General features: G+C 36.4%; 2 protein-coding genes and 1 pseudogene across 2 annotated transcripts; 2 read left to right on the top strand and 1 right to left on the bottom strand.

Moving 5' to 3' along the window:
- Positions 1-3757: 3757 nt before the first annotated feature.
- LOC145561608 (large ribosomal subunit protein bL27c-like) lies at positions 3758-6240 on the bottom strand. The gene is made up of 3 exons (XM_081621862.1): positions 5792-6240; positions 4325-4426; positions 3758-4257 (listed from the first exon to the last, which is right to left on the bottom strand). The coding sequence occupies exons 1-3, from the start codon at positions 6089-6091 to the stop codon at positions 4075-4077; spliced, it is 585 nt and encodes a 194-aa protein (XP_081477988.1). The 5' UTR covers positions 6092-6240; the 3' UTR covers positions 3758-4074.
- Positions 6241-14771: 8531 nt separating this feature from the next.
- On the top strand, positions 14772-16736 carry LOC145638461 (acetolactate synthase 1, chloroplastic-like). The gene has a single exon (XM_081689428.1). It carries the CDS (start codon positions 14772-14774, stop codon positions 16734-16736), a length of 1965 nt encoding a protein of 654 aa, XP_081545554.1.
- A 1741-nt stretch (positions 16737-18477) lies between these two features.
- Positions 18478-21012, top strand: LOC145638450 (acetolactate synthase 2, chloroplastic-like; annotated as a pseudogene).
- Positions 21013-21631: the final 619 nt, after the last annotated feature.

Here is a 21631-nt window from a genome sequence, read left to right as displayed (position 1 = left end):
CTTTTTTTGCTCGGAAATAAAAATTGCCAAAATATTTACCATGAACCATAATACCCTCTCGAAATCCAATTGGGTAGGTGGAACCATCCAATTTGCCTTTAAACGACCAATTTACCGATTTATTACTTGCTTCGATATCATTAATTCAAGCCTACCACGAATATGACAACATATAATGATCATATATATTTCCAAACGGCATAATCTGACTCCAAGATGTAACCCCTAAAATCTCAAGCCTTTTTGACACCGGGGCTCGAAACCTCCAAAATTTCTCAAAAAGCTTTAATATTAGCCTTCAATTTTGGAATTTTTTACTATTTTTTCGCCCGAAAATAAAAATGTTTGAAATGTTTACCATGGTCCCTAATAACTTTAGGGAGTAAAATTGGGTAATTGGAACCATCCAATTTACCTTTAAACGACCAATTTACCGATTAATTACAACTTGCACCGATTTCATTAATTCAAGCCTACTACTAACATTTATTAAAACATATAATGATCATATAAGGTTCCAAACGGCATTATATGACCTCGAGATGTATCTCCTAAAATCTCAAGCCTTTCGACACCTGGCACCGAAACCTTCAAAATTTCTCAAAAAGCGTGGATATTAGTCTTCAATTTTGGAATTTTTTAACTTTTTTTTTCGCCCGAAAATAAAAATTGCCGAAATGTTTACCATGATCCCTAATACCCTCTAAGAGTCCAATTGGGTGGGTGGAACTATCCGATTTCCCATTAAACGACCTATTTACCGGTTTACAACTTGCACCGATTTCATTAACTCAAGGCTACCATGATCATTTATGACAACATAAAATGATCATTTATGGTTCCAAACATCATTATATGATTCCGAGATGTATCCCTTATAATCTTATTTCTTTTTGACACCAGGCCCCGAAACCTTCGAAATTTCTAAAAAAACATGGATATTAGCCTTCAATTTTTGAATTTTTTTTTTATTTTTTTCGCTCGAAAATAAAAATTGCCGAAATATTTACCATGATCTATAATACCCTCCAGGAGTCCAATTGGGTTGGTGGAACCAACTAATTTTCCTTTAAACGACCAATTTACTGATTTACAACTTGCACCGATTTCATTAATTCAAGCCTACCACGAACATTTTTGACAACATATATTGATCATATATGATTCTAAACGGAATTATATGACCCCGAGATGTATCCCCTAAAATCTTAAGGTTTTTCGACAACGGGCCTTGAAACCTCAAAATTTCTCAAAAAGCATGGATATTAGCCTTCAATTTTGGAATTTTTTTACCTTTTTTCGCCCGAAAATAAAAATTGACGAAATATTGTTATGGTCTCTAATATCCTCCGGGAGTCCCATTGGGTGGGTGGAACCATCCAATTTGCCTTTAATTGACAAATTTACCGATTTACAACTTGCATCGATTTCATTAACTCAAGTCTACCACAAACATTTATGACAACATATAATAATCATATATGGTTCCAAACGGAATTATATGACAACAAGTTGTATTCCTTAGAATTTCAAGACTTTTCGACACCGAGTTCCGAAACCTTCAAAATTTCGCAAAAATGCGTTTTTATTAGTCTTCCATTTTGGAATTTTTTGACTTTTTTCGCTCGGAAATAAAAATTGCCAAAATGTTTACCATGGCCCCTAATATCGTTCGGGAGTCCAATTGGCTGGGTGGAACCATCCAATTTGCCTTTAAACGATCAATTTACTGGTTTACAACTTGCACCGATTTCATTAACTCAATCCTACCACGAACATTTATGACAACATATAATGATCATATATGGTTCCAAACAGCATTATATGACCCCGAGATGTATCCCCTAAAATATTAAAGATTTCCAATACCTAGCCTCGAAACCTCCAAAATTTCTCAAAAAACGTGGATATCCTTAAATTTTGGAATTTTTTTTGACTTTTTTTCGCCTGTAAATAAAAATTGCCGAAATGTTTACCATGGTCCCTAATACAATTCGGGAGTCCAATTAGGTGGGTGGAACCATCCAATTTGCCTTTAAATGGCGAATTTACCGGTTTACAACTTACACCGATTTCATTAACTCAAGCATACCACGAACATTTATGATAACATATAATGATCATTTATGGTTTAAAACAGTATTATATGACCCCGAGATGTATCCCCTAAAATCTTAAAACTTTTCGACATCGGGGCCCGATACCTAAAAAATTTCTCAAAAAGCGTGGATATTAGCCTTCAATTTTGGAATTTTTTTGACTATTTTTGCCCGGAAATAAAAATTGCCGAAATATTTACCATGGTCCCTAATACCCTCCAGGAGTCCAATTGGGTGTGTGGAACCATTCAATTTGCTTTAAAACGACCAATTTACTGGTTTGCTACTTGCACCGATTTACCTGTTTACAACGACCAATTTAATTAACTTGCACCGAACCCGACTTGAATCGAAATTGACCCAAACCCATTTTGACCCGTCAAAAGCCGACTTGTTACTAACCTGACTTGAATTCAACCCCATCCGTTCCTAACCCCACCCGAATTTAACCCAGCCAGTTACAAACCCTACCCGAAATCAATCTGACTTGTTATTGACCTGACCCAAATTCAACCCGACTTGTTATTAACCTGACCCGAATTTTACCATACCTATTATTTACCCAACCCAAAAATTCAACCCGATCTGTTACTAACCCGACTCGAAATTTACACGACTTGTTATTGACCCGACCTAAATTCAACCCAAATTTTTCCTGACCCGATTTCAAATCACCTTAAATGCAATTTAGACCACCTTATTATTGTTGATCAAAGCATTTTGTCTTGAGAGACCAAGTCGGTCTAGGCCAACAAAAGAAAGGAGCATCATCCTCAAATTTAAGAGTTAAATATAGTATATATTTGTTGTATGGTCAAATGAGATAATTATCTTTCTAAATTATAGACTATTGTTCCCTAGTATATTGCCATATAGATTATAATCAAAGGAAATAATTAGCTTGATAAAAATGATAATTATCTATTTATAGTTAGTTGAACCCGAACATGACCTGACTTGGAAATGACCCGACCTGATTGTAACCTGCAAATTATTGACATGACATAACCCGACTTGAATCCGAGAATGACCTGACTTGGAAATGACCCAACCTGATTATAACCCGCAAATTATTGACTTGAACCGTACCCGACGTGAACCCGAGAATGACCCGACTTGAAAATGACTCGACCTGATTATAATCCGCAAATTATTGACTTGAACCGAACCCGACTCAAACCCGAGAATGACTCGACCTGATTCTAACCCGCAAATTAAACTCGACATATTGTTCACCCGACCCGAATGTAACCCGACCTGTTATTAACCGGACCCAAACCCGATAAGAAGTATGACCCGACATAACCCGACTCAAGCATGACCAAACCTAAACCCGACCCGCATAGGTTATGGAATTAATCTGAATTGACCCGACCCGAGTTAACCCAACCCACTCTTACTCGACCCGTTTATCCGAATTGACAGCTCTATTAGTATGTGACTTGTGTGTGCCTGGACTGCCCAGTTTCCTGTGATTTGCTGAGTTTGCATTACATGTTATTAACTTGGCTTAATTTTCTGGCGGGATCCTAAATTTGCTCAAGTGCTATTATCAATGTATGGCTAAGTGTTAAACTGGCTGGGGAATTATCTTTAACAGTTCTAACTTCAATAGTATCAATACATTGTGAGTTGAGACTTGAGAGGTCTTCAAGAACTAGCAGAATAAACGTAAAACTGAAATTATTAAAATGTGATACAATAAAAGTGCTATACATTTCAGTACTTTAGATCCAATGTTCCAAAAACCTCTTAATTGTCAGCCGCCTTCCGATTTAGAATTGGCAAATACTTAATTCTAACAGCTTTTAATCAAAGTAGTACATATCTGCATTTGTGAAAAAGATCTACAGTAGACATTGGAGGGTAAACTTTTAATGTGGTGACAAACTTGGTTACAACAACTAATTGAAAACCATGCCAAAAAGAGGGAAATAGGATGCAAAACCAAATTTTAAACCGTCTAAATAGGTCATCAGCAGACTGGATTATCATCAGCATTTTCAGAGGCAGCAGATGCCAGAATGAGCTGTGGTTCGATAGAATATCCTTCCCTTCTTGCCTTCCTCTTCTCACGCTGTAGCCTGAAAGCCTCTCTTTTCCTTGCTCTGTAACTGTTGGGGTTTTCAGGCTGTACTTCTCGTGGGTAAACACTCACCTGGCACAAACTTGATGTCAATTGTATGAATGCTACAGAATATACTTGAAAATTGCTGAAAACTAACCTTTTTCTTGTCAGGACCAAACTTCTCAAACTTCACTAATCCATCAATTAGAGCAAAGATTGTATGGTCCTTGCCGAGTCCAACATTCTTCCCCGGATGGAACTAGAATGAAAAAATAAAATCAATATTGTGGCACACGTATTTAAAAGTCTATATAATCAGCATAAAAATGGTTACAGTCGCACTCAATGACAGTATTTCCCTTATGATAGTTACTGGCTTACTGTTCATAAGGCTTCATCTTTCAGTTGTTTAAATGGTGTGCTAACGAGTTTAAAAATGCTAGTTGGGTGGAAAATGCACAAGATAGGATACAGTGCAAAAAATAGCACCGTGAATGCAATTTCACAATGCTTCCCAAACTAAGAACCTTCAAATTAACAATAAGAAAGTGTTCTTCACCTCACGACAGGACACCACTTACACAGCATTTTTTTTATGGGCAAATCAGTTAAATCCAACACATCGGTTCTTAAGCAGACTTTTCCCGTCTATTACAAATCACTAATGAACTCAAAATTATAGTCATTCATAGTTCAAACCAGCAAAAGATGCACCAAATCTCCTAATAAATTGGAATTTTCCCTCATTCTCTTAGGTTGTAAACTCATCAGTACACTCTCATGAACTCTCATGAAGTTATTGCAGAAAGATATCCAGAACCATCTTCCAAATTCTTATGTATAGAATGCCTTCTGCTCAGTGATTACAATACTCGGAAATGCTATAAGTTATGCCTATATGAACTTATGAAGTACATGGAATGTACTATAAGAACCTATGGAAAGACGACAAACTACTACTCATCTTCACCAAGACAACCCATAGAAAGATGAAGCATGACCACAAAATTTTACTGCAGGACGATTCGTGAATGTAGCATCATAGAAGCCATGGAAAAATAATAATCCACTCATCAACTACAGTAAAATCATTCTGCAAAGCTTAAGCTCTGCACTATCCAATTATCTCTACCATTTTCGCCACCAGGAACAAGGACACAAAACATGCAGTAAATTATTTGATGGAAATATTTTAAAAAACTATCACCTCTCTTTTCACAACCACTTGAATTAGATCAAACAATACAAATAAGCCATCACTAATTCACAATCATCAAGAGCAATCCTATTTCCAGAAATTTTCATACTAAGCAAGAATAACAACAATTATAATTCCATCTCACTACTATACTAACCTAATCATATAATTTCCAGAACAATTCAATAGCAAAATAAATAAATCAATTACTATCAACAGCAGAAAGATTTACAGATTAACAAATTCAAGTTTAAATGTGAAAATTGCAAATTAAATGAGCTCATATAAATTGATTAGCTATAGATTGCATCAAAATTTACACAAAAACAACTCGCAGAATCAAAATTGACCAATATTAATGACAATTCAACAAATTTCTTCCTCCAAAATTAATTAATTCAAAAAAATTAGGTCAAAACAATTCACCTTAGTTCCTCGCTGACGAATAATAATGGCGCCAGGTTTAGCAACTTGGTCGCCATAAATCTTGACACCGAGCCTCTGACCTTTAGAATCTCGACCATTCTTAGTACTTCCAGCTCCTTTTTTGTGAGCAGATTCAATCGTCAATGGAAATGGCAAAACTGAGAGAGGAGAATTTTTAGGAAGAGAAAGAGAAGAAGCTCCAAATTCGCCTTTAAGGAAGGATGATGAAGAGCTTGAAGTCAATGAAATTCCTCTAAATGAAGCGATTAGATTGAAGCTCATTGCAGTAGTGACCGCCATTGTTGAGGTGTTTGAAGCTCTAGAATTGAGGTTAATTTGGAGTGAATTTCATCAAAGAAGATGAACAGATGATGAGAGAGAAAGCGTTACCTTATCTTTGTGGCTCTTATTAGGGAGTGTAGTTTTGAAGGAGGCCCGTTTATTTGTGGGCTATTATTGCATCATTTTGTGGGAATGAAACTCATTGATCAAACATTCAAACTAGTACATGAATTCATAGATTAGAAATTTAGAATAATCTTTTTTAGCCATAAATTTTTTTTTGAATCACTTTTTAGTCATAAACTAGTGAGTAGTCCGGGTGTTGCACAAAATTACGCTCACATGACAACATTAATATTTCATGAATTTCAAAGTAGAGTCAAAACTCATTCTTGGTACTTTATTTACATCTTTATCAGTGTCTTATGGTTTCAAACCTCCTTATATGACCCCAAGATCCACCCAACACATTTAGTTAATTTTTTGAAAAATGTCAAAAATTGACCCGAAATCGTGTATTATAGCCTTCAATTTTGGAAATTTTTCGCTTTTTTGACCTGGAAATAAAAATTGTCGAGATGCTTAACATGAACTCTAATACACCCCAGGAGTCTATTTGGGTGGGTACAACCATCCAATATTCCCTTAAACAATCAATTTACCCGTTCGCAACTAGCACCGATTTCATAAACTCAAGCCTACCACGGACGTGTATGACAACATATAATGATCATATATAGTTTCAAACGACATTATATGACCCCGAGATGTATCCCTAAGGGTCTCAAGAGTTTTCGCCACCAGGAACCAAAACTGCAAATTTACTCAAAAGCATGGATTATAGCCTTCAATTTTGTAACTTTATGACCTTTTTTCGCCCGTAAATAAAAATTGCCGAGATGTTTACCATGGTCCCTAATACCCTCTAGGAGTCCGATTGAGTGGGTGGAACCAGCTAATATGCCCTTAAACGATCATTTTACCCATTCGCACCTTGAAGTGATTTCGTAAACTCAAGCCTACCGCGGACTTTAATGACAATATACAATGATCATGTATGGTTTCAAACGACATTATATGACCCCGAGATGTATCCCTAAGGGTCTCAAAAGTTTTCGCCACCGGGCACCAAAACCTCCCAAATTAACTCGAAAAGCATGGATTATATCCTTCAATTTTGAAATTTTATGACCTTTTTTCGCCCGGGAATAAAAATTGCCGAGATGTTTACCATGGGTCCTAATACCCTCCAGGAGTTCAATTGGGTCTGTGGAACCATCCAATATGCCCTTAAACGATCATTTTACCCGTCTGCAACTTGTAGTGATTTCGTAAACTCAAGCCTACCAAGGACATTTATGACAACATACAATGATCATGTATGGTTTCGAACGACATTATATGACCCCGATATGTATCCCTTAGGGGCAAAGGGTCTCAAGAGATTTCGTCACCGAGCCCCGAAAACTCTAAATTTACTCAAAAAACATGGATTATAGCTTTTAATTTTGTAATTTTATGACCTTTTTTCACCCGGAAATAAAAATTGTCGAGATGTTTACCATGGGCCCTAATACCCTTCGGGAGCCCAATTGGGCGGGTGGAACCATCCAATATGCCCTTAAACGATCATTTTACCCGTTCGCAACATGTAGTGCAGTGATTTCATAAACTCAAGCCTACCACGGACATTTATGACAATATACAATGATCATATATGGTTTCAAACGGCATTATATGACCCCTGAGATGTATCCCTTAGGATCTCAGGAGTTTTCGCCACTAAGCACCGAAACCTCCAAATTTACTCAAAAAGCATGGATTATAGCCTTCAATTTTGTAATTTTATGACCTTTTTATGCCCGAAAATAAAAATTGCCGAGATGTTTGTCATGGACCCCAATACCCTCCAAGAGTCCAATTGGGTGGGTGGAACCATCCAATATGCCCTAAAACGATCATTTTACCCGTTCACAACTTGTAGTGTAGTGATTTCATAAACTCAAGCCTACCACGGATGTTTATGACAATATACAATGATCATATATGGTTTCAAACGACATTATATGACCCCGAAATGTATCCCTTAGAGAATCAAGAGTTTTTGTCTTTTTTCCACCGGGCACCGAAACCTCCAAATTTACTCGATCAAAAAGCATGGATTATAGCCTTTAATTTTGTAATTTTATGAACTTTTTTCGCCTGAAAATATAAATTGCCAAGATGTTTACCATGGGCCCTAATACCCTCCGGGAGCCCAATTGGGTCGGTAGAACCATCCAATATGCCCTTAAACGGTCATTTTACCCGTTCGCAACTTATAGTGATTTCGTAAACTCAAGCCTACCACGGACGTTTATGAAAATATACAATTATCATATATTGTTTCAAACGGCATTATATGACCCCGAGATGTATTACTTAGGGTCTCAAGAGTTCTCGTCACCGGCCACGGAAACCTCCAAATTTACTCAAAAAGCATAAATTATAGCCTTCAATTTTGTAATTTTATGACCTTTTTCCGCCAGTAAATAAAAATTGCCGAGATATTTACCATGGGCCTAATACCCTCAGGAAGCCCAATTGGGTCGGTGGAACCATCCAATCTGCCCTTAACGGTCATTTTACCCGTTCGCAACTTGCATTGATTCGAAAACTCATGCCTACCACGACGTTTATGACAATATAAAAGGATTATTTATGGTTTCAAACGGCATTATATGACCCCGAGATGTATTCCCTTAGAGTCTCAAGAATTTTCGACACCAGGCCCCGAAACCTCCAAATTTACTCAAAAAGCATGGATTATAGCCTTCAATTTTGTAATTTTATGACCTTTTTCGCCCAAAAATAAAAATTGGCGAGATGTTTGCCATAGTCCCTAATACCCTCCGATCCGAGAGTCCAATTAGGTGGGTGGAACCATCCAATATGCCCTTAAACCGTCATTTTACCCGTTCGCAACTTGAAGTGATTTCGTAATTAAACTCAAGCCTACCACGAACGTTTATAAATATATTCAATGATCATATATGGTTTCAGACGAAATTATATGACCCTGAAATGTATCCCTTAGGAAATCAAGAGTTTTCGCCACCGGGTATCGAAACCTCCAAATTTACTCAAAAAGCATGGATTATAGCCTTCAATTTTGTAATTTTATGACCTTTTTTCGCCCGAAAATAAAAATTGTCGAGATGTTTGCCATGCTCCCTAATACCCTCCGGGAGTCCAATTGGGTGGGTAGAACTATCCAATATGCCCTTAAACGGTCATTTTACCCGTTCGCAACTTGAAGTGATTTCGTAAACTCAAGCATACCACGGACGTTTATGACAATATACAATGATCATATATGGTTTCAAACGACATTATATGACCCCGAGATGTATCCCTTAGGGTCTCAAAAGTTTTCGCCACCGGGTACCGAAACCTCCAAATTTACTCAAAAAGCATGGATTATGGCCTTCAATTTTGTAATTTTTTGACCTTTTTTCGCCCGGAAATAAAAATTGTCGAGATGTTTACCATGGGCCCTAATGCCCTCAAGGAGTCCAATTGGGTCGGTGGAACCATCCAATATGCCCTTAAACGGTCATTTTACCCGTTCACAACTTGTAGTGATTTCGTAAACTCAAGCCTACCACGGACTTTTATGACAATATATGATGATCATATATGGTTTCAAACGACATTATATGACCCCGAGATGTATCACTTAGGGTCTCAAAATTTTTCGCCACCGGGCACCGAAACCTCCAAATTTACTCAAAAAACATGGATTATGGTCTTCAATTTTGTAATTTTTAGACCTTTTTTCGCCCGGAAATAAAATTTGCCGAGATTTTTACCATGGGCCCTAATGCCCTCCAGGATTCCAATTGGGTCGGTGGAACCATCCAATATGCCCTTAAACGATCATTTTACCCGTTCACAACTTGTAGTGATTTCGTAAACTCAAGCCTACCACGGACGTTTATGACAATATATGATGATCATTTATGGTTTCAAACGGCATTATATGACCCCGAGATGTATCCCTTAGGGTCTCAAGAGTTTTCGCCACCGGGCACCGAAACCTCCAAATTTACTCAAAAAGCATGGATTATAGCCTTCAATTTTGTAATTTTATGACCCTTTTTTGCCCGCAAATAAAAATTGTCGAGATTTTTTACCATGGGCCCTAATAACTTCCGGGAGCCTAATTGGGTCGGTGGAACCATCCAATATGTCCTTAATTGGTCATTTTACCCGTTTGCAACTTATTGTGATTTCGTAAACTCTACCCTACCACGGACGTTTATGACAATATATTTAATGATCATATATGGTTTCAAATGATATTATATGACCCCAAGACGTATTACTTAGGGTCTTTAGAGTTTTTGCCACCGGGCACTGAAACCTCCAAATTTACTCAAAAAGCGTGGATTATAGCCTTCAATTTTGTAATTTTATGACCTTTTTTCGCCCAGAAATTAAAATAGCCGAGATGTTTACCATGGGCCCACTACAAGAAAATAACCTTTTCGTAGCGATTATTTTAACCTTTAGTATCAATTGTAATTGCAACAAAAAGCTTTCCCAACGAATGGTCATTCGATACAATATCCCCCGTTGCCTTAGCCTTTAGTAGTGGTTTTCAATATCGTTGGGGTTGGCCTCAATAATCGATACGAAAAAATACATCCAATCGTGGTGATTATTGTAGCGACTACAATCGCTATAAATGATTAACTCATTTTTTTCAAAAAAAAAAACATGCGTATGATCTTTACAAGATTCGAACATGCAACCTCAAACTCTTATATTAAATGTTTCACCAATAAGCTATGACATATTTTATGTATTCTTTGTCAAACAATATTTATACTTCGTATAACTAGTGTTGAAAAGGCTTTTCATATCGATTTTTAGGATTTAGTGGCGATTGTAAATGATACGATTTCTCAAAATTATATAAATGTGTAAAAATATTGTGGATATGTATTATTATATTTTCCGTATCGATTTTATGTGGGAAAACCATGGCGATTGTAAATATGATACGACATCCTTAATTAATTCACAAACATACTTGCATATTGTAGCGAATGTACAATCGCTACCAAATAATCGCTACGAAAAGAGATTTTTCTTGTAGTGGCCCTAATACCCTCCTGGAGTTCTATTGGGTCGGTGGAACCATCCAATATGCCCTTAAACGGTCGTATTATACCCGTTCGCAACTTGTAGTGATTTCGTAAACTCAAGCCTACCACGGACGTTTATGACAATATACGATGATCATTTATGGTTTCAAACGGCATTATGTGACCCCGAGATGTATCCCTTAGGGTCTCAAGAGTTTTCGCCACCGGATCCCTGAAACCTTTAAATTTACTCAAAAAGCGTGGATTATAGCGTTCAATTTTGTAATTTTATGACCTTTTTTCGGCCAGAAATAAAAATTGCCGAGATGTTTGGCGTGGTCCCTAATACCCTCCGAGAATCCAATTGGGTGGGTGGAACCATCTAATATGCCCTTAAACGGTCATTTTACTCGTTTTCGTACCCGCCTCATGTATTGGCTATATGCTTTCACGGGGCCTTTATATAGCCGAATAATGGTCATATATATGGGTCCACATAACATCATATGATTATGGGATTCTTCCCGTAGTGTTCCGTGAAATTCCGACACCAGCCCCTGACACCTTCTAAATCGCTTCGGTTTCGTGTATTATAGCTTTCATATTTGGCTCTCGTATATTATTTTTTTTCACCCGGCGAGATTATGCATCCAAGTACTTATTGTTTTTTTTTTTTCTAAGGATTTTGAATTTTAATATGGACATTGTCAAACCAAACTATATATATCAACTTATATCCCAAATTCAAAGTCATTAACAAAACATGCATCAATCTTCTTGATCATGGTTACTACACTCATACTCCGTATAATTAATTGGTTTCACCATGGTTGAATCAATTTTATAAATTACTCCGTATAAGATAGCTCTAGCTCTTCAATTTTACAATAATGAAAAAAAGAGTAAAGGTCTTTTTTTTCAAAAAAATAAATAATAGGGAATAAAGAGTCAATCTGTCAAAGTAATTTCAATACCCACCTTAAAATCATTAATAAGGACAACGTCTGCTTGTCATTTTTTTTTTTTGAATGAATGTGCGTGTGTGTGTTTTTTAAACTATGTGGTTTATAGTTCGTTATGTATATTTCTTTTTCATATTTGCAACATGTTTGATAATTGGCTTAGATAGTTGAGTAGTCGTCAATTTTGTTGTAAGTGGTATATGAATTGATGGTGTGGCATGCATGATTAGATGTTAGTAGCTGATGTGGCATCATAAATGTGTTTATGAAGTGACATGGCATCAACAAGTGTTTGTGAAGTGAAATGACTAATTTGGAGGAGTCTACGTGGCGCATTGACATTTTTATAAACGTCTTTTAATATATTAGTATAAATTTTGATTAACAATATCATTTATTATGTTTAGTTTTAAGATCAATGTAGTTAACTTGGTGAGGCTGATGTTACTTATTCAGAAGTAACTATTATGGTCCATTTTTAGGCGCGTTTCGACGCACGACAGGTTGCACGACAACAAGGGACGACACGCGAGAGCATAACTGATCTAGCGAAAGATAAGGATCGACTAGGTCTCATAAATATCTTTGCCCAGCAGCATCTTTATCCTATTTCAAACAGAATTCTGTTCAAGACTATCCTCACCAAGAAGATAAACTCAAGACTTAGTCCAAGCAACGGCTTCCGAAATTCAAGGAGAACGTTGGCTGCTTCCAACGGCTCTCCAGCTAGGTCTAGTTGTTCAGTATAAATAGCCTAGCAATTGTATTCGGTAGCTACACAACTCACTCGCATTCTACTTAGCTTCTAAAGCTCTCCCACTCATTGTGATCAACAGTTTTTTCATAGTGAATCGGTGGTCTTGCACCAACCTGCAGTTTTTCCCGCATTTGGGTTTTCTGCATCACCAAAACGCCTAGTCCTTTATCGTTTTTAATTCGTTCTTTACATAATATCCATAGTTAATCCTCTAGCCGTCGTACTTCGTAGCCTTAGGTCGCCCTTAGGCGAAATTTGGCATAAACAGTAAGTTGGTCAGGGGTTACTCAATTACTTAGGTATTACTTGATCAGTCAAGAGCTACCCAATCGATAAGTTTTTAGTATGTGTCAGCCGGTATCACACGATGTGGCCAGTCACACATAAAACACGCTGAATAATATAGGCATTATTAGGGACTTGAATTAAAAGTACTCCGTAATTAAGGGTTATTTAGAGAGTAATTTTTAAATTAAATTAGGGAAATTGTTAGGAATATAGGAAAATATATTATTGATGATATATTTTCCTAAGAATCCTAACAGAAATGTCACGTTATCAAGGGACAATTTATTGTATAGGTTGTTAACATGATCGAATTTGCTTGTTGGAAATAACGAGTCTAACAATTTTGCATAATGTGGGAAGAGTGTACGTGATGATGATGAAGAAATCAATGCCATAACTCTTACATAGTATTTGTATTTTATTGTACTTTTTTTTTTTTTTTGAAACGTTGTATTTTATTGTAATTTGCAGCTTTGCTTGTACTACTTCGTATGTTTTTAATGTTGTTGGAAAATCGACACAGATATGATCACATACTTGGTCTCTTAATATTAGAAATGAAATTAAATTATTGCTAACTTGCACGGCTCACCTAGAGCGTATGTAATGCCTTCATCTGAACTTGCCTGAACTTTATTTCGTACATTTGAGTTTTACCTTATGTTTAATAGAGCCTAATTAACCATGATAATACATAACTGTTATAGAAGAGGGATTGAGGGAACGCACCCCCTAAGCTAGTCACCTATATTATACATGAGGCTATATATGTCGTAGCTATATGATCCAATATCAAGAAAGTGCACTTTAATTAGTATACCGCTATAGTATATGACATACTACGCATATTTGAACTACACCTCTAAGATATCCGGGGGGGGGGGGGGGAATACTTCTAAAAAAAAATCTAATTGATAATAATATGTAGTTGAAGATTTTTATAATATAATCATGAAATTCACAAATTGTTATGCACGCTCAAATTAACCACAATACTTTGACTTTAACAATGTAATAGCTTTTATTATTAATATTAATAATATCTTTAGTAATTTTTTTAAGTAAAATTAAGTATCAAAACTATGAATTGAAATTAATCTGGTAACATTCAAAATAATTACATTTGCGTTCTGTAATAAGCACTAATTGAATACTTAAATTATGCAAATATGAGCTCGGGAGGTCATTATTGCATGTTAAGGTTGTTAGCATGAATTGCACGTTTGATACAATGAATTTAAGTGTTTTTCATAATGAGAGTTGAGTGTACCTAATGAAGAAATTTGTACTAATGTGTTTAAATTATTATAAGAAGCTAGCATGTTGGATGCATTCTATTCACGTATATTTGTTTGTACTTAATTTACGTTACATCACTACAAGATTACAATATATCTTAAGGAAAGCTATATTGTTCTAACAAAGGGGCAACTTAACATTGATGCTTAATGATCAATTATAAATAATCATACCAACTAGCAAACCTCCTACAAAATAAAGAAAAACTCGAACTTCCACACACCAAAAAAAAAAAAAAAAAAAAAAAAAAAAAATTGAAAATGACAATTGCTGCTTCTAATCTCCTCTTCTCAAAACCACTCTTAACTACTAATTCCTCATTAACCCTTAATAACTATCTTTCCAACAACAAAATTATCACATGTTCTTTACATAACCAAAAACCAAAGCAATATAAGGCCAATACAACCTCTAATTCCTCCATTACCATATCTTCACAAAACCCCATTACTCCTCAATATGACCCTAATGAGCCCCGTAAGACAGCCGACGTGCTAATTGAAGCTCTCGAGCGGGAAGGGGTGACCGATGTGTTTGCCTACCCAGGTGGGGCGTCAATAGAAATCCATCAAGCTTTGACTAAATCCAAAACCATCAATACAATCCTCCCTCGCCACGAGCAGGGAGGAATCTTAGCTAGTGTAGGCTATGCACGCGCCTCGGATAGACCAGGCGTGTGCATAACCACGTCTGGCCCCGGAGCAACTAATCTTGTCACTGGACTAGCTGATGCAATGGCGGACAGTGTCCCCGTTATTGCTATCACGGGTCAAGTGCCCCGTAAATTGATTGGCACTAATGCTTTCCAAGAGGTTCCAATAACAGATATTGCAAAAAGTATTACTAAGCATGTTTACCTTGTACTTGACTCGAATGACATACCTCGGATTGTCAATGAAGCCTTTATTATTGCAACCACGGGCCGCCCTGGACCCGTGTTGATCGACATTCCTAAGGATGTTCAACAAGAAATAATAGTCCCTCGATGGTTAGACCATTCTATTCCCCAAGGGTACATTTCTCGATTACCAAAACCGCCTAAAATCGAGGCGGTCCATAAAATCGTGGAAATGATTTTTGAGGCTAAGAAGCCGGTGTTGTACATAGGAGGGGGTTGTGTAAATGCAAGCGAGGAACTAAGGAGGTTTGTTGAATTAACCGGTATACCCGTTGCGAGTACATTGATGGGTTTAGGAGTTTTCTCGCCGTATGATAATAATGATAATAATTGTCATGAAATGTCACTAGGAATGCTAGGGATGCATGGTACAACATATGCCAATTACACAATTGATAAATCAGATTTGTTGTTGGCTTTTGGGGTAAGGTTTGATGACCGAGTGACGGGCAAAATCGAGGCGTTTGCAAGCCGAGCTAAGATTGTCCACATCGACATCGATGCTCGTGAGCTAGGAAAGAACAAGCAGCCCCATGTCTCGATGCACAATGACATAAAGATAGCATTACAAGTAATCAACTATATCTTGGCAAAAAGAGGGGAAACCTCGAAAAAGGACTATTTCTTAGAGTGGAGGAATGAGCTACGAAAACTAAAACTAAATAGCCATCCAACAAACAATAATGTTGTCTACGATGACACAATACAATCTCAGTATGCCATCGAGGTCCTAGACGAATTAACCAAAGGAAGCGCGATTATAACCACAGGAGTCGGACAACACCAAATATTTGTCGCGCATTATTACAAATTTAAGTCCCCTCGCCAATGGATAACCTCAGGAGGGATAGGCACAATGGGGTACGGCCTTCCAGCAGCAATGGGAGTCGCGGTTGCAAAATCGGGGAGCCTAGTAATAGACGTAGATGGGGATGGAAGTTTTCTAATGAACATCCAAGAGTTAGCCACTATAAGGGCTGAAAACTTGCCCGTTAAAATTATGATCCTTAACAATCAACACTTAGGTATGGTGGTTCAAGAGGAAGATATGTTTTACGAAGGGAATCGAGCACAATCATTTTTAGGGAACCCGAGAAAAGAGGGTTACTTGTTCCCTGACATGGTTAAATTTGCTGAGGCGTGTGACATTCCGGGTGAAAGGGTGAGCAAGAAGAGCGAGCTACGCGAAGCAATCGAAAGAATGGTGAAAACTCCAGGACCATACTTGCTTGATGTTGGTGTTGCACACCATGAACATCTCTTACCTATGATTCCTAGTGGTGCAACTTTTGCTGATACCATTACCAAGAAGGTAGTAAGAGACTAGGAGGAGCTAGCTTCATATATTTGAATAATAGTCTTGAGTAAAATTTACTACGATTACAAGTTCATTTACTGTTCACGTGGTCAAAATAAATAACTTCAACTGTAATTTCTGATTCTTATTAAAGAAACTAAATTGGATGAATTCATTTCAATGCAAATAATTTTCGTAGGATCTTCCTAACGAGCGCCCCGGGGCGTTAGATAAGGTTAAATTATATTGGTTGAAATAGTATTAAGTTAGGAATTCATGACAAAATCATGCGTCGTTCGGTGCAATTTATGTTAATTTTACTCTAATATTTGCACTTTAATTCTCTTATCTAACGCCCCGGGGGCGCTCATTAGCTTTTGCCATTTTCGTAATTAATTACGGAGTAGAACTTTCTATAATTTTTCATTAATATGTAGTTGAAGATATTACTTCCTCCATTTTCTTATTTGCAATATTGATTGTCACCGTAAATGAATGTTTGACATCACGAATTTTGACTGTTACTCCCTCCGTCCTCGATTGATAGTCATTTTTGAAAAATAATCACGGGAATTAAGGAGAATTAAAAAAAGTACATTAGAAAGGTAAATTTACATTGGGTATGCAAAAAAGTAGAGAGAGAAAGTAATTAAAGTACATGAAAAAGTAAAATTTACATGGAAAATTTAAATTTGCACAAATATTTTTGCAAATGTTAGAGAATTTTGGTAAAAAAAATAATATTAATGATACTTGAAAAAAGCAAATGTGACTAACATTTTGAGTCACCAAAAATGAAAAAAGTGACTATCAATCGGGGACGGAGGGAGTAATATTTTTATGTCTTTGAAGGGTTGACTTTTAATGTTAATACTAATTGTTAGTTATCAATTAATATTAATTATAAAATGTTAGAGATTATGAAAATATACATTGTACTCCATAATTAATCTAAAATTACGAGAATATAACAATTATTTTTCATATTTGTACATTTGTAAATGTATAAAGTGTTGCAGCTGAATAAACCAAAGATATATATAATAGTCAAAGATTGCATTAAAATTGTGCAGAAGTCAAATGAATTAAACGTATAGGAATGAACATGGCATGTAATTACATTTTATTCTTATTTTTGACAAGGTATGTAGACAATGGTTCAATGAATAAATGTTTTGTTAAAAAAAAAAAAAAAATATTGGATACATGTTTTGTACTTATAATATAATTGAAAATTAAGAAATCAAACAAATTAATTTCACTGAGAAGTTTATTACACGATATAAAGCAAAAATAACTACAAATGAGGTATATCACATGAATCTCTGTCGTAAATCCACGTGAATGGTGGTGTTCAATCTTGAATTAAAACATTATTACACCAATAATCTCCATTATTGGGAAATAATAAATCATCTTATGTTGGCAAATAAATTAAATAAATAGCTTACTACTTCAATCTCCATTATTGGGAAAATTATAAATCAACATTTTATTCCATAATACTTAGATATGAGAGTTTTTCGATGAAAAAGTTGAAACTGTGATATCTCCCACCATGCTAACTCTTACATATTTTCTAGAAACGCTAACGCCGAACTTAGAGCCATTTCTTGCTTGGATCTTCATCTTCCTTGTCAGTTGTTCAACATCTTCACACGTTTTACACTCCAACCACGCAAGTGTTACCATAAATTGGATCGGCTTGTAAATTTATGATCGGTATAAAGATCAAAATAAAAAAAATATATCATTGGTACATCAGAGTAAAATGAGTATTGATACACCTCCTCAACCAATGCAAGTATAATTGGGGAGATGTATTAATAATTTAATATTCTTATTAGTTACAACTTTAGATTTTTTTTTTGTTGAAGGGTTGACTTTTAATGTTAATACTAATTGTTAGTTATCAATTAATATTAATTATAAAATGTTAGGGATTATGAAAATATACCTTGTACTCCATAATTAATCTAAAATTACGTATCTTATGTAAGAATATAACAATTATTTTTCATACTTGTACATTTGTACCAAAGATATAATAGTCAAAGATTGCATTAAAATTGCGCAGAAATCAAATGAATTAAACGTATAGGAATGAACATTTGTAGGTTGGATTTAGCTAAGCTAGTACCATACACTTTCACATATTGACTAGTTTAGCTAGTTACAAATTTACAATAGTATATCCAGCTCCACTCAACAACTAACCACGTCAATGCTACCATTGCACCACATTAGTCAAGGACAACTTGTGTATAGCACAAAGGCTTTTCCTCTCTCTCTAATTGTTTGCTTTGGGAAGAAAGTTGATTGAAAGCACATGTGAGTGATTGATAAAAATTGATTGCATTTGTTTATGTAGAACTGAACCTATGCTGCACCAAAAATAATTATACTATATGTTGCACCAAAAATAATTATACTATATGTTCTTTGAATAACCCCAAACCAAGGCCATATAAGGCCACTACAACCTCTAACACCCCCATTAACATATCTCCACAAAACCCCATTACTCCTCCATTTGACCCTTATGAGCCTCGTAAGGCGGCCGACGTGCTAATTGAATCCCTCGAGCGGGAGGGGGTGACGGATGTGTTTGCCTACCCAGGTGGGGCGTCAATAGAAATCCATCAAGCTTTAACTAAATCCAAAACCATCAATACAATCCTCCCTCGCCACGAGCAGGGAGGAATCTTAGCTAGTGTAGGCTATGCACGCGCCTCGGATAGACCAGGCGTGTGCATAACCACGTCTGGCCCCGGAGCAACTAATCTCGTCACTGGACTAGCTGATGCAATGGCAGACAGTGTCCCCGTTGTTGCTATCACGGGTCAAGTGCCCCGTAAATTGATTGGCACTAATGCTTTCCAAGAGGTTCCAATAACAGATATTGAAAAAAGTATTACTAAGCATGTTTACCTTGTACTTGACTCGAATGACATACCTCGGGTTATCAATGAAGCCTTTATTATCGCCACAACGGGCCGCCCTGGACCCGTGTTGATCGACATTCCTAAGGATGTTCAACAAGAGATGATAGTCCCTCGATGGTTAGATAGTGACCATACTATTGCCCAAGGGTACATTACTCGATTACCAAAACCGCCTAAAATCGAGGCGGTCCATAAAATCGTGGAAATGATTTTTGAGGCTAAGAAGCCGGTGTTGTACATAGGAGGGGGTTGTGTAAATGCAAGCGAGGAGCTAAGAAGGTTTGTTGAATTAACCGGTATACCCGTTGCGAGTACATTGATGGGTTTAGGAGTTTTTTCGTCGTCTGAAAATAATAACAATAAACGTGAAATGTCACTAGGAATGCTAGGTATGCATGGTACAACATATGCTAATTATGCAATTGATAAATCAGATTTGTTGTTGGCTTTTGGGGTAAGGTTCGATGACCGAGTAACGGGCAAAATCGAAGCGTACGTTTGCAAGCCGAGCTAAGATTGTCCACATCGACATCGATGCTCATGAACTAGGAAAGAACAAGCACCCCCATGTCTCGATGCACAACGACGTAAAGATAGCATTACAACTAATCAACTATATCTTGGCACAAAGACAAGAATCCGCGAAAAAGGACCATTTCTTAGAGTGGAGGAATGAGCTTCGAAAACTACAACTAATTAACCATCCCACAAACAATAATGTTGTCGACAATGACACGATACAATCTCAGTATGCCATCGAGGTCCTAGACGAATTAACTAAAGGTAGCGCGATTATAACCACAGGAGTCGGACAACACCAAATGTTTGTAGCGCAATACTACAAATTTAAGTCCTCTCGTCAATGGATAACCTCAGGAGGGATAGGCACGATGGGGTACGGCCTTCCAGCAGCAATGGGAGTCGTGGTTGCAAAACCAGGGAGCCTAGTGATAGACGTCGATGGAGATGGAAGTTTCTTAATGAACATCCAAGAGTTAGCCACAATACGAGCTAAAAACTTGCCCGTTAAAATTATGATCCTTAACAATCAACACTTAGGCATGGTGGTTCAACATGAAGATATATATTTTGAAGGGAATGCATCACATACGTTTTTAGGGAACCCGAGTAACGAGGTTGATGTGTTCCCTAACATGGTTAAATTTGCTGAGGCATGTGATATTCCGGGTGAGAGGGTGAGCAAGAAGAGCGAGCTTCGCCAAGCAATCGAAAGAATGCTGAAAACTCTAGGACCATACTTGCTTGATGTTGGTGTTGCACACCAAGAACATGTCTTACCTATGATTCCTAGTGGTGCAACGTTTGCTGATACCATTACCGAGAAGGTAATAAGAGACTAGGATTACTTCGACCGTAGTTTCTGATTCATGTAAAAGAAATTAATTAGAATCTTGTTTAATTCTTTTCAATGTAAATAATTTTTGATGTAAAGATATTACTCCCTCCTTTTTCTTATTTGCAACATTCTGACCGGACATGTATGTTTGATAATACGCAATTTCGACATTGTATAACTAATCCAAAAATAGTTAAAAATATTGATAATACGCAATTTCGTATAATTAAAAATTTTAGTTGTCAATTAGTGTTGATTAATTATAAAATATTGATATAATGAAAATGTACATTGTATAACTAATCCAAAAATACACTATGTAAGTGAATGACATTAAAGTCAAAAGAACTAAATGAACTACGCAAAAGGTTAATTAAAGTGTTGCACTTAAATAAACGAAAGAAATTATGGTCAAAGATAGATATGCACTGAAAATAGGGCAAAAGTCAATTGAATTTAACGTTTAGGAATGGGTATAGTATGTAGTAACAATAGATACATGTTTTGTACTTATAATTTGCTTGAAAATTAAGGAATCACACAAAATAATTACATTGAGTAGTTTATTATACGATATGATTAACACACACACTTGCTAGTTGCTACAACTATTGTCACTCGAT

The sequence above is a fragment of the Chenopodium album genome, chromosome 1 (genome assembly GCF_948465745.1).
Source record: "Chenopodium album chromosome 1, dcCheAlbu1.1, whole genome shotgun sequence".
NCBI classification, from domain to species: domain Eukaryota; kingdom Viridiplantae; phylum Streptophyta; class Magnoliopsida; order Caryophyllales; family Amaranthaceae; genus Chenopodium; species Chenopodium album.
The sequence above is the reverse complement of the archived record's forward strand: the minus strand, read 5'-3'. Positions and strand labels throughout refer to the sequence as shown.